The sequence below is a fragment of the Xiphophorus couchianus genome, chromosome 21 (genome assembly GCF_001444195.1).
Source record: "Xiphophorus couchianus chromosome 21, X_couchianus-1.0, whole genome shotgun sequence".
Lineage (NCBI taxonomy): Eukaryota > Metazoa > Chordata > Actinopteri > Cyprinodontiformes > Poeciliidae > Xiphophorus > Xiphophorus couchianus.
In genome coordinates, this window is record NC_040248.1 from 11,682,324 (window position 1) to 11,694,154 (window position 11,831).

Consider the following 11,831-nt stretch of genomic DNA (forward strand, 5'->3'; position numbering starts at 1 on the left):
TATGTAGCTAAAGCTACATTTACCCTGTTTTAAAACATACTACTTTGTTGTGCCCTGATATTTAGGAATTAGGTTCTAAAGACTGATAAATTCGTAATTAATATCAAAGATGAAATAACTTTCCTGCTTTTGAGAAGAAGAGTTGTTTTAAAGCAAAGACAAAATCCAAGTGTTCTCGTCTTGTATCTTGTCATCTTTGGACATAATGCGTTTCCACGCATGCTTAAAAATGATCACCAAACTTAATGTTTCCACTTTTATTGTCAGGATATTTGTTTCATGTAAAATATTTCAGTACATTACAGTACAATGCATGTTCAATCGGCCTTCCTCCATGCCACTGGTTGATTTTGTCGTCATGTACTCTAAGGCTTTAACCCACAGCAAGAGGCCGAGTGCTTGGGTCAGACAAGCCGCTCTTGCCATGAAAACGAAACCATGACAACAGATTAAATTATAAACTACTAAAATCTTGTCGTTTTCTTTGTCGTCCTTTGGAAATAAAAAGAAAAACAAATCCACTCAACGGATGCGGGAGATCCGCACCAACCCAGCATGCTTCCCAGCAGCTCATTTCAGCCCTCACATGAATGGAAACACGGAAATGAGGAAAAGGCTGGGAATCTGTCATGGCCGGCAGTCACATAGCAGCTTTCAGGTTCATCCAAGCTTTGACAGGAAAGGGGTGCACTGGAAGAGGGTCAGTCGCAGAGGAGAGGAGATGACACAAGAGACTCTTGGTCGGTTTTATTACGTCTGAGTAGCAGAAACAGGTTGGATTCAATAACATTTCTGTTTATTTTTAACCTCCTGCTTTTTGCTTCACGACTCAGGCTCTATGCTGTGTTTCTAATACTGGATTTGTTTTATGGTTGTTGTCTGGAACAAGTAGAGTTTGTTGACAGACTGCTGCAGATATAGCGCCCTCTGTAGGTTTGATTAGTTGACTGGTTGATAGGGAAGGTCTCCCCACATCCCTCAGTACATTCATTCAGGTGGGCGTGGTGAGAGCTGTGTGTGTATGTGTTCTAGAAATACGTGTGTTTATGTGCAAGGAGGGGCGTTTCAGTAGCGGTGGGTCTGGTGGGAGTACTGGGGTGGCTGTTGGGAGGTAGAGGAGTATCCCATGCTGCTTTGGGGCAGTGATGTGCTTGGTCCAGGGTTCTGGTAGGCAGCATGTGGATTCGAACGCTGTGGGGTCAAAGAAAAAAAAAAATAAAACAAGGTTCGGTTTAGCCAAATGTCTTTGTAAAAACAATTTGCATGAAATTAGAAACTTTCTGATGTTAGTGAGGTTTCTTTTTGTCACATAGCAATTTCGGTATTTTTTTGAGGTGAAAATAAATTGAAGACAGAGACCAGAGCTATCCCTCAAAGCAGCAATGTGAGAAAAGAAGAAAGCTGTTATTTGAGGGTGTGAGGGGGCGGGGGGGAGGGGGGGCTTTCTGACTAAAGATGTCCTACATGTTCTATATAAAATATCTCCTGCATGTTTGCGAAACTGAGCGTCATGGTGATGTCAGGACATAAGAACTCACCTGGTAGTCTGAGGATATTAAGAGGCCACCTGAGGTAGTGGTGGGTGGGACAACTCGCACTTTCTTTAGTGGCGGGCCCTGGGCGTGGCTGTTGTCAGGGTTACCGGTGTGGCCTGCCCCATTTGTGTGGTTGTTTCCCTGTTGCTGCTGCTGGTTTTTCTACAAAACGCAAAACAAGATTTTATAAATGTGAATCTGGCCATCAATGAAAACTTATGAGTGGAAAAACTTTCAACTTTTTCATATCATGTCACTTTACAGCCTCAATGCATTTCATTGGGATTTTATGGTATTGATCAAAACAAAGTAGTGCATAGTTGTGAAGTTTTCATATACATATTTTTTGAAACTAAACTAAAAGTGTGGCCTGCATTTGCATTTAAACATCTGTAATCTTTATAAAACCACAAGGGGCTGCAGTTTGAGGTGTGTCTCAGTCAAGTCTCCCCCGGATGGCCACAGATTTAACTCTGAACTTTGATTAGGACATATTAAAACATGAAATGCTTTGATCTAAACCATTGTATAGTAGCTCTGGCTGTATGTTTAGGGTCTTTGCCCAGCTGGAGTGTTTCTGCAGCTCCTTCAGAGTTAATATAGGCCTCTTGGCTGCTTCTCTGATTAAGACTCTGCCTCCCCAGCCTGATAAAGTTCCAATGAAATATATATAGAAGTTTGCGATAATTTGGAAGAAAAAAAAGAAAAGAAATACAAGTGGTCTGGGTATTTTTCTAAGGCCCTGTAAACTGAATGGAAGAGGGCTCTACACTAAATGGATATTACTTTGTCTCCTTTGTCCTCTGGCTCCTCCTCTGTCAGGAACTCCCTCTTGGGATAAGGAATCTGACAGCCTGCAAACACACTAGAAGAAAAAAGCCAAAGAAAATAGGTCACCTTAATATGCTTATTTCCAGGAGTGAGATCTAATTAACCAGGAGACACATTCAAGTCTCTGCATCCTGTGAGTCTATCTAATGACTGTTAAGTGAGCGATAAAGTGGATGTGTGTGCTTCAGTAGCTCACTCAGAGGTTGGTAGAGGTTCTTCTAAAAAGTAGGGGTCCTGCATCGCCTGCTCAGAAGTGATTCTACGAATGGGGTCCATGGTCAACAGTTTTTGCAGCTGTCAAGAAAAGATAGGCGTTAATGTGAAACAAGCAGATAAATCAAAATTATACTGGACAGATTTGTTAAAACTCACCAAGTGGAATGCTTTACTGTCTGGTTTTACTTTATGTTTTTCCATGTACTTTATAAGGCTGCAGTTTGTGTATCTATGAAAGAAATGACGCAACATATATTAATAATCCCTTATTTCAACTTACCACATATATACAGATAGTTAAACATGTGTAACTCCAAATGCCTTTTTCCCGGCAGACAGAGTTTGCTTTGCTCTGGTTTTGTTTTAGATCTTAGATTTAAGAAATTAGGACAGAGTTGTTTTGTTTTTGTTTTTTTTGCAGACTCACGTGTTCCTCCTGAAGTCTTTCATCAGTGTGGAGTGCTCTGGCATCTTTTTAATGTCCTCCCAGTCTTTATCTGTCAAACAACAACAACAAAAAGCAAGGTTGCACTTGTTTATACTGGAGGATATGGAACAAATTAACATCTCTTTTTCAGACAAAAAGTAAAAAAAAGTTTGACAAGCTACAAGCAATGATTTAACAACAATTAGCTTTTTTAAGTGACAGGATTCCAACACATAATCCATGTCAAATTTTATGTTTTGACATGGAATTTGATGTCAAAGTCCATGATATCAACGCGATCATGGAATCATGGAAAACATGACATGAAATTCCATGAATACCTGACATGTCAGACTTATCTGACATGTCAGGTATTCTGAAACATATTGAAGATATGTGGTCAGATTTTAAATATGAAACTGACAAAAATGGATGGATGGGTGGACATAACTTTTAGGGAACACAATTAAGTGTGAAAACACAAATCTAGTACTTTTCCCAAATCAAATCCCATCTTTTCCCAGACTGTAGCAACACTAAAGCTAAAACCCCACTCCATTTACAAGCAACATTAAAAAAGGGGTCAAATTTTAATGAAGACTCAAGAAGTAACTTTTATACAAACTGGTGTACTGTATTAAATAAAAAGAGCAGCAACGATAACAAATGGGTGGGGTAGGTGAACTGGAAAATATCGGTCCAAATGCATCCCTGCCAGCAAATGTTTCTGTTTGTGACTTGGCATCATGTGCAGGGACTGTAGACTGACTCTCAGAGCCTGAAGACCACATTAATCCAAACAGAGCAAGTAAAGCCTAAGGAAATAACGAGCCTTAGCCAGGAATGGAAAATGCTATCTTCTTAATCACATCTCTTCCCAGATAAAAAAAAACAACAACAACAAAGCAGGTAGAATAAAGGCACAATAACATGATTAAAATAAATAGTCATTTCCTCTGGAATATTTTTCTCTGAGGGTGTGTGAAGGGTCTCACCAGCAGGGAAGCCCATAACGTTAAAGATTCGGTCCAGCTGGTCATGATGGTAAGGGTTGCTGGTCTTGATATCTTCCTGACGACAGTGGAATATGGGCTCAGATGTAAGCAGCTCCGCAAAAATGCAGCCGATCGCCCAGATGTCTGGAAGGAAAACAGAGCGGACACTAACCCAGAGTTTTCCACCATACGGCTGGTCGCACACGTACAAGAGAAGGAGAGCACAAGGCCTCACCGATGGCTTTGGTGTAGTGCCGAGCTCCCAGCAGCAGTTCAGGCGCTCTGTACCAAAAGGTGACCACCACGGGGTCGAGGTCAGCTAAAGGCTTCAGTGGTGAATTGAAGAGACGGGCAAACCCCATGTCCGCTGCAAAACGAATAAATTAGTTGATGAAGGTGAAGTCAACTAAAACAATAAGCAGAGTATTTAGAGCCCATACATACCAATCTTTACTCTTCCCCTCTCTGGCCCTTCTCCCATCACTAAAATGTTGGCTGGTTTCTGATGGCGAAACCAGCATTAAAACATTAAAACAATATTCCAATTTTTGTTTGGTTTAGTTGAGGAAGTTCAACATTTAGTATTGTTTGTTGCTGCCCTCTAGTGGAAAAACGATGTTTCCTCATCAAACTCTTGATGAAGAAACGTCAACATTTGAAATTTGTTATGTGATTTGTTATTATCTACAGGATGATTAATTGAATTAATTGTGACAAATCGATTATTGAAATGATCGTCAACTACTGTAGTAGTTAATCACTAACTGTAGTACACAGACTCAAAACATAGTTATAGCAGTAATTGAGCCAAAACTGTAGAAAATATCAAAATTTTACATTTAAGATAAAAACACCTTTGTCTGTCATTATGAGTTACCCATAACTCTTCAAGTGGCATAGTTTTATCTTCACACCCAGTTTCAATTCAGTAAAAGGTATGCTAAATTATTGCATTTAGGCAATAAAATATTTTTTCCAATTTAAAAAAATGGATTATTTGTTTATTTGCATATTTAAGAATTTCTAATATTGTATAAAAAAGGTAAAATGAAAAATCTGCAGAATATGCCAATTTCTTCAGATTAAATTGATTGTCATAATAATTACAGAATAATCAATTCCAAAAATAATTGTTAGTTGCAACCTTATTATTATCATCTCCACAGAGTTATTAAAAAAACCCTCAAGTTTAGTATCTAATTATGTAAGTAAATGAACACTTTCAACCCTAATGATGTAATAATTAACTGATTGAATGCAGATTGACCTAAACAGCCAGCCCTCTTACCAGGTCTCTGTGAAGCACCCAGTTAGTGTGGAGGTAATGGATGCCATCCAGAATCTGGTAGAGCAAAGACTTGACCATTCCTCTTGGAAGCTGAAGTGGCTTCTTGTTGGCCTTGGAGGCTCTGTGAAACTTAATAATGTGCTGAGGGAAGACAAGATAATAGTTGATGTAGTCTGCGTTGGCATTTGAGTTTAAATACATGAAACTTTTCATACTAAATTATAAACATTAAGCTAGCTACAGGGAAGATGGGCAGGACTGATATCCGTGCCATGTGTTTCCACTTGTTTCAAAGGGCATTGTAAGTGTTGAAGCTATGTGGCAGAAAGAGGTATTTAATTCAGCTTTGCTAGTCTGCCAGTTGCAGCTGCAGCCTGTAATGCAGCGGAGGTTTAACTACCAAATGTGGAGAACATCTTGGTTTCTGTGTGTGTGTGTGGGAGTGCGTCTGTGTAGGGGGGTGTGCGTGTGTGTTTCGCTGAGGTTTGGTACTGAACATTCATTCAGTTATGTGTATTGATTGGAAAATGGGTGAAAAGCTGCAGCTGAGAATGTTTATTTAAATGCAAAAAAAAAAAGAGAGCGAGAAACATAGTTCCTACACATTCTTCATGTTCCAGCTCTGTACTTTTCCAGAATCAAATTGAGAGAGTTCATTTTTAAAATGCCAAAAGAGTTCACTGCAGGTATTTCTATTGAGGTCTACCTCTAACTGTAAACCCTGCAATAAGCACTGGAAGGAAGATGGAAGAAAGGAAAGAAGAGAAGAAAGGGAAAAATTTGGAAAGAAGGTATGGGGGAAGATAAAAGGAATGAGAAGGAATGAAAAAGAAAAACAAGGGAGGAGAATGGAGAATGGAGAAAGGAAGGCAGGAAAAGTAAAGAAACAAAGGAAGAACAAAAATAAGAAATAATGGAAGGGAAGATAAAGCTAAAAAGAAAGAAGATGGGCAGAAGAATATAGGGGGAAAGGAAAGAAGAAGCTGAATGAAGGAATAAGTAAAGAAGGATGTAAATAAATACATTAGGAAGGAGAAGGGGAGTAAGGATAGATAGAAATACAAAGGTATAAAAGTGAGAAGACAAGAAAGAAAGAATAAATGATGGAAGGGAAGCAGCAACAAAAGCAGAAATAAAAAAGAAATGAAAGAAGAGAGGGAGTGAGAGAAAGAATGGACAATGGCAGAAGATAAGATATGAAGGGATGGTAGAAGAAAGGAAAAGGAAATGACAGAAGAATGAAGAGTGGATGGATGGATATAATAAAATATAAGGCTGCATAATATATTGCAGGTACATCATCACTGCAATATCAGTGAGTGTAACTGGAGGGCAATGATTGTTGGCTGATAAACTCCAAGGTGTGTGAAGTTGAATTTACATCTTAATGTAATATTTAATCATTTGGATAGAGTCGCACAGTGTAAGATGCTCACACTGGACACACATGGTATTGCTCACAATGCTCAAAGACACAAAGTGATGGAAGCACAGATGACAAAGGCAGGAAACAAGAAAAGCATCATATATCACAAATTGAAAGTCATCACAACATTTACCAACATTTCTGCGAGATTTTCTAACAACAAAATGTCAAAACAGAATGAAGGCTAGAAATACAGTTCACAATATGCAGCGCACAACATGTTGCTTTATGAAAGTTTACATTTTTACCCAGAGATCGTGTTCTGCGTAGTCAAACAGCAGCCACACTTTACGGTCAGCATGTGACAGGAAAACCTTCTGCAGCGAGATCACGTTAGGGTGCTTCAGCTCCCGCAGCAGCTGCAGCACAAAAACCCAATCAGAGGAATATCTAAGCAACCTCAGGAAAGGTGCATGACAATGAAAATAAGTTCTTGGTAATTATTTAAATGAATGCCTGGGGAAAATGGTAACTTAAAAACAACATACAGCAGACAACTAATGTTTTAATTCCCCATTTTCAATTGTTCTTGTTAATTACAGGTGATTATTTTACTACAGCAGTGAAGAGTTGTGTGAGCCTCACAGCCCGAAAGGAAAACCAGAAGCAACTCTTACTGCAATCTCTCTGCAGGCCGACATGGAGATACCGGTGCCTTCAATCTGCTTGAGGGCGTAGTCCTTATCGTCCTTCCTACAAACACAGGGAGAGAGGCAGAGCAGCATCAACACCAGGCCATACTGCCGGCCCCCAGAGAGGGACCCATACGCAAACAGAGATGAAGGACGAGGCCGCTTGGCAGCAGCTGGCACGGGAACTGGGGAGAAGAGGCCAAGTTGCATTACCTCCAGATCTGTGTAATCAAGCTCACCTCTGAGACTTTAAACAATAAGAAGGGGAGAGGAAACAGGCTCTGCCTGGCAGCTAGTATGGCACAAACAGAGCAGGAGGACTTTCTCGTACGTGAACGAATTGGTTAAAATTCCCTCCTTTTCCCCCCCTGTCGGCCCAAATCCTCTCATAAACCCAAATTCTGTGACTTCTCCAGAGTCGGTCTAAAAACAGCAGATTTACTTCCTAAACAGCGGCAACTCCGACATCTTTAAACATTTTGAGCTTTATTTAGTGGTTCCTGTTGGTGCCACAGTCCAGGCTGTGATAATGGCTCCTGCATGGGCTCCTTCCAGCTACGGTCTGCTCAAAAGAAACTGATTACAAACAGCAGGAGACATTTGGAAAGCATCCATTTAGATTTATTCTAGGTTTTCCCCAAACAATTGGTGGGTTCAATTATAAAATAACTGAAAGGCAGAAAGTTGTAGCACAGACTTTAATTTTATTTTAAGTGGTCTTTATACGCACTAAGTGGTGGGCCAACACTAGGAGGTGTGTAGTTATTTAGTCTCACACCGTCCGCACAGTGAAACATGTTGATGGCAGAATCATGCTGTGGGCTGGTCCTCTTGTGGCATTTAAATAACCGTTTTTTTTTAAGTAGATTTGAATGCCAGCCACACTTTCCAGATTATGATTTGCTAAAAATGTTGACATTAAAATGACGCAAAGCTCAAATGACTTTATAATGCACCATTTTCCATCAGTCCATCACATAGAAAAAATTAAAATTCACTAAATCGAAAGAGTAACATACGGCATATTGTGTTGATGTTCTGCCCATTTCAGGTTTTCTCTTACAGATGTATGCAAATGTATGTTAAGTGTAAAATCGTGGAGAAAACAAATCAGCTAATTAGCACAATATTTACATTTCCAGAGTCCTCCGAACTAAACACAAAGGCAGCCTCTGTTACAATATTGCCGGGTGGAATGCCGTATTGTGGTTTCTCACACACACAGAAATAGAAATAGCAACAACAACAAAAAATCCCGAACAGAAAGAGAAAAACCAAAGGGGTTTTCCAGTTAAACACTACAGAGGCTGAAAGCATCGACATTCACTGAAGTTGAGTTTTGGGGAATGTTGAACACCTGTTATAAATCTACCAGGATTTTAGGCATACATTATGTATGAAATGATCATTCATGCAACTGGAGAGAAATGCACGTATCTGCTAAAAATAATGTTCTACTATATTAAGAGAGAAGCAGTTTTAGTGGTTTGTGACAAACTTGGAAAACGGTCGGAAATGTTTCTTTGGATCCTAAATGTTGCAGATTGTTGAATTATCCTAATACCAGCTGGTTATACTGGTGTTCCTCAAAAAGGGATAATTTTGCACAATAAACAATTAAATCTACTGCTAAATTTAGCAGGTGTGTTTGTGTTCCATGTTTGCTAATGCATAAATATATTAACTAAAATAATCATCAGTGGTTATTGATAACATTATTATTACTGCAGGGATCAATATTTCACTTTTAATGGAAATTGGGATAATTGATGCTTTTCTGTTTTAACTGAAAGCCATAAGATCATTTTAAACATTATTGCTGTATTGTGGGTCCGTGGATGTTTATAGTGTGTTTTGCGCATAAATTTGGCTGTATGGGTACAATTTGGCCAGTCTGGGTAATCTGGACGAAATTTAGCTATGCTTTTCTCCCCCCTTTCAAGTACTTAATGTCCTTTTTTGAAATAAAGAAAGTCTTGGTGTGTTTTGTGCCGCCAAATCTAAGTGATTTTATAACCAGAATATCAAGCATTTTAATTGTTCCATCCATCCATTTTCTGTTCACCCTTTGTCCCTAATGGGGTCGGGAGGGTTGCCGGTGTCTATCTCCAGCTACGTTCCGGGTGAGAGTCTGTCGCAGGGCAACATAGAGACATACAGGACAAACAACCATGCACACACACTCACACCTAGGGAGAATTTAGAGAGACCAATTAACCTGACAGTCATGTTTTTGGACTGTGGGAGGAAGCCGGAGTACCCGGAGAGAACCCACGCTTGCACAGGGAGAACATGCAAACTCCATGCAGAAAGACCTCGGCCGGGAATCGAACCCAGGACCTTCTTGCTGCAAGGCAACAGTGCTACCAACTGTGCCACTGTGCAGCCCCATTTTAATTGTTTTCTCTCTTAATTTGTGGGTGAGGAATTGCCATGTTTAACCGCTTTTCCTCTAGATGAAAACCTTTTTTACTGTAGAGTAAATCCACCAATTTACTCTACAATAGAAAATTGGTACTATTGTAAAGAAAAAAAAAGAAGAGAGAATTAACAATCTTGCAAAAACAAACAAAAAAAGTGCAACTGCAATTTTAAAAAAAACCAAAAACTTCCTGGCAATATATGCATTTCTTCCCATGTATGTATTGAAAAGGGGAAACAAAAAAATTTGTGTCCAAAATATTTATGTACAAACAATTTTGCACAAAAGAAAATGTTAAAGTCTCTAGTGCCTGTGGAACCCACCCCCTAATTTACATACGAAGAAAATATAAAAAACCTCTTTTCTAAAATAAAATAAAAGAAGAGAAAAGAAAGGAAACGCTTTAATCGCTAAAGCAGTTATTTCAGGGGTTCAAAATTATAAAAAAAAATCTATACATATTTCTTAGACATGCTAGGGACTAATGGTAATTAAATAAATATAATCTATATATTTAGCAATCTTAGTTTCAGGTGTTCATCTGTGTAAAAGCAGAAAACTATAGGGCTACTTTTGAATACCGTGATATTTTTACTCAAGTAATCATTGCGTCAGAATCTCACACTAATTCATGTGCAGAGAAAATAACTAGTAACATAAATAGGTAAACGTCATCAGCATATATGCATCTGCCAAATGAGCGCCTTCACTGTCATAAATCAAGTAATACATGTTACTAAAAACAAAAGCATGCCTTACAAGAGAACGGAGAGCCCCTGTCACAATAGTAAGTCAGTACACATAGCTTCAAATTGTCTGCATGAATATGCAGCAGTAAGCCTGGCCCTCTTGAAGGGGAGAAAAACGAGAGGAATCATTTAAATGTCTTTGGGAGAGGGAGGCAGGGAGGGGTGCTGGCTGCCTGGCTGGAGGCCTGCAGCTCATTAAACTCACCCATCTTTTCTCTTCGCCTTGTATACATGACCGTAGGTGCCCCTTCCCACTTTGCATCCTTCGTACTCAAACAGGTCCTCGACTCGCTCTCTTTCGCCGGTGAGCTTCACTTTAAAGTCATAGTCCATTTTCACCACTGTTTGGCCTGAAGTGTGTGAACTCCTTCCTTTATTAAAGCGTCGTTTTGGGAGGCAACTGTGCTCCTCCAACGAGCTCGGTTCGGTATTTCAGCTGGTTGCCTTCCCCAGCGTGGCCCTTTCTCCTTTTAACCCAGCTTCCACATCGAGCTATCGGGGTAAATGTAATGTTCCAGAGGAGGGATGCGCGGTGAACGGAGTTGGTCCAGGGAAAAGCGAGCCCGAATAAATGTTTTGTCCTGCTGCTGCGTTTCTCTCAGCCGGTATCTGCTCCAAAGAGACGCACTTCAACTCGGTAACGACGGCGTATTCACGCACGGCAGTGTCGAAAAACGTCGTAAAGACAGACCTTGCAGTTGTGGTGGTGTGAATTTTGGCTTTTCCCAGGGATCCGGATAATTTGGTCGGCTCTTTTTAGGTCTAAACGATTCTTCTTCTTTTCTTCCTTTCCGTTATTATGGCATTGCAATGTACTCATTTTTTCTTGTCTTTTGTTTTCAACACGTAAAAGAGTTGCATTGCTCCTGAAATACATTATCTCATGAAAATCACAAAATATGTTTACCTTTCCTTGAATGATGATTCAAGTTAAGGTGGACAATCATGTCTTGGTGTAGGTGGCAGCAACGTGCTGTGGGTATGCTTTTTTTTCTTCAATTTCTTGTGTGCAATTTCTTTACATTTGAATGGCGCCTAAAGCACTACTCTATGAAATGTTCAAAGCTTGGAATATTATTTCAGAACCTAATGCTGCTTTAAGCTTCTCCACAACTTCAACCCCAAACCTTTCTGCCATCTTCTTTGGTCTTTATGATGCTGTTTTATTTGTTGCTTGACAGTCTGAAACAAACCTCTGAGACTTTCACAAAACACTTTGATTTATGATAAGGCTGAACTACAACACAGTTATCAGGTAACTTCTGAAGGTAGTTGGTTGAACTTGAATTTATTGGGGAGCATCAGAGTAA

At 39.6% G+C, this 11,831-nt stretch overlaps 1 protein-coding gene across 1 annotated transcript; it reads right to left on the reverse strand.

Moving 5' to 3' along the window:
• Positions 1-242: 242 nt before the first annotated feature.
• On the reverse strand, positions 243-11,179 carry cdk8 (cyclin dependent kinase 8). The gene is made up of 13 exons (XM_028005581.1): positions 10,727-11,179; positions 7,336-7,411; positions 6,967-7,077; positions 5,293-5,433; positions 4,449-4,506; positions 4,240-4,371; positions 4,005-4,148; positions 3,010-3,079; positions 2,739-2,811; positions 2,563-2,660; positions 2,322-2,400; positions 1,539-1,697; positions 243-1,191 (listed from the first exon to the last, which is right to left on the reverse strand). Exons 1-13 carry the CDS (start codon positions 10,852-10,854, stop codon positions 1,066-1,068), a joined length of 1,395 nt encoding a protein of 464 aa, XP_027861382.1. The 5' UTR covers positions 10,855-11,179; the 3' UTR covers positions 243-1,065.
• Positions 11,180-11,831: the final 652 nt, after the last annotated feature.

Coding starts and splice junctions, on each gene's coding strand:
- cdk8 (XM_028005581.1), bottom strand. CDS start 10,854: ATGGACTATGACTTTAAAGTGAAGCTCACCGGCGAAAGAGAGCGAGTC. Junction 5,434..6,966: donor ACGCAGAACACGATCTCTGG/GTAAAAATGTAA, acceptor GTCTTCCCTCAG/CACATTATTAAGTTTCACAG. Junction 2,401..2,562: donor GAACCTCTACCAACCTCTGA/GTGAGCTACTGA, acceptor TTTTTCTTCTAG/TGTGTTTGCAGGCTGTCAGA.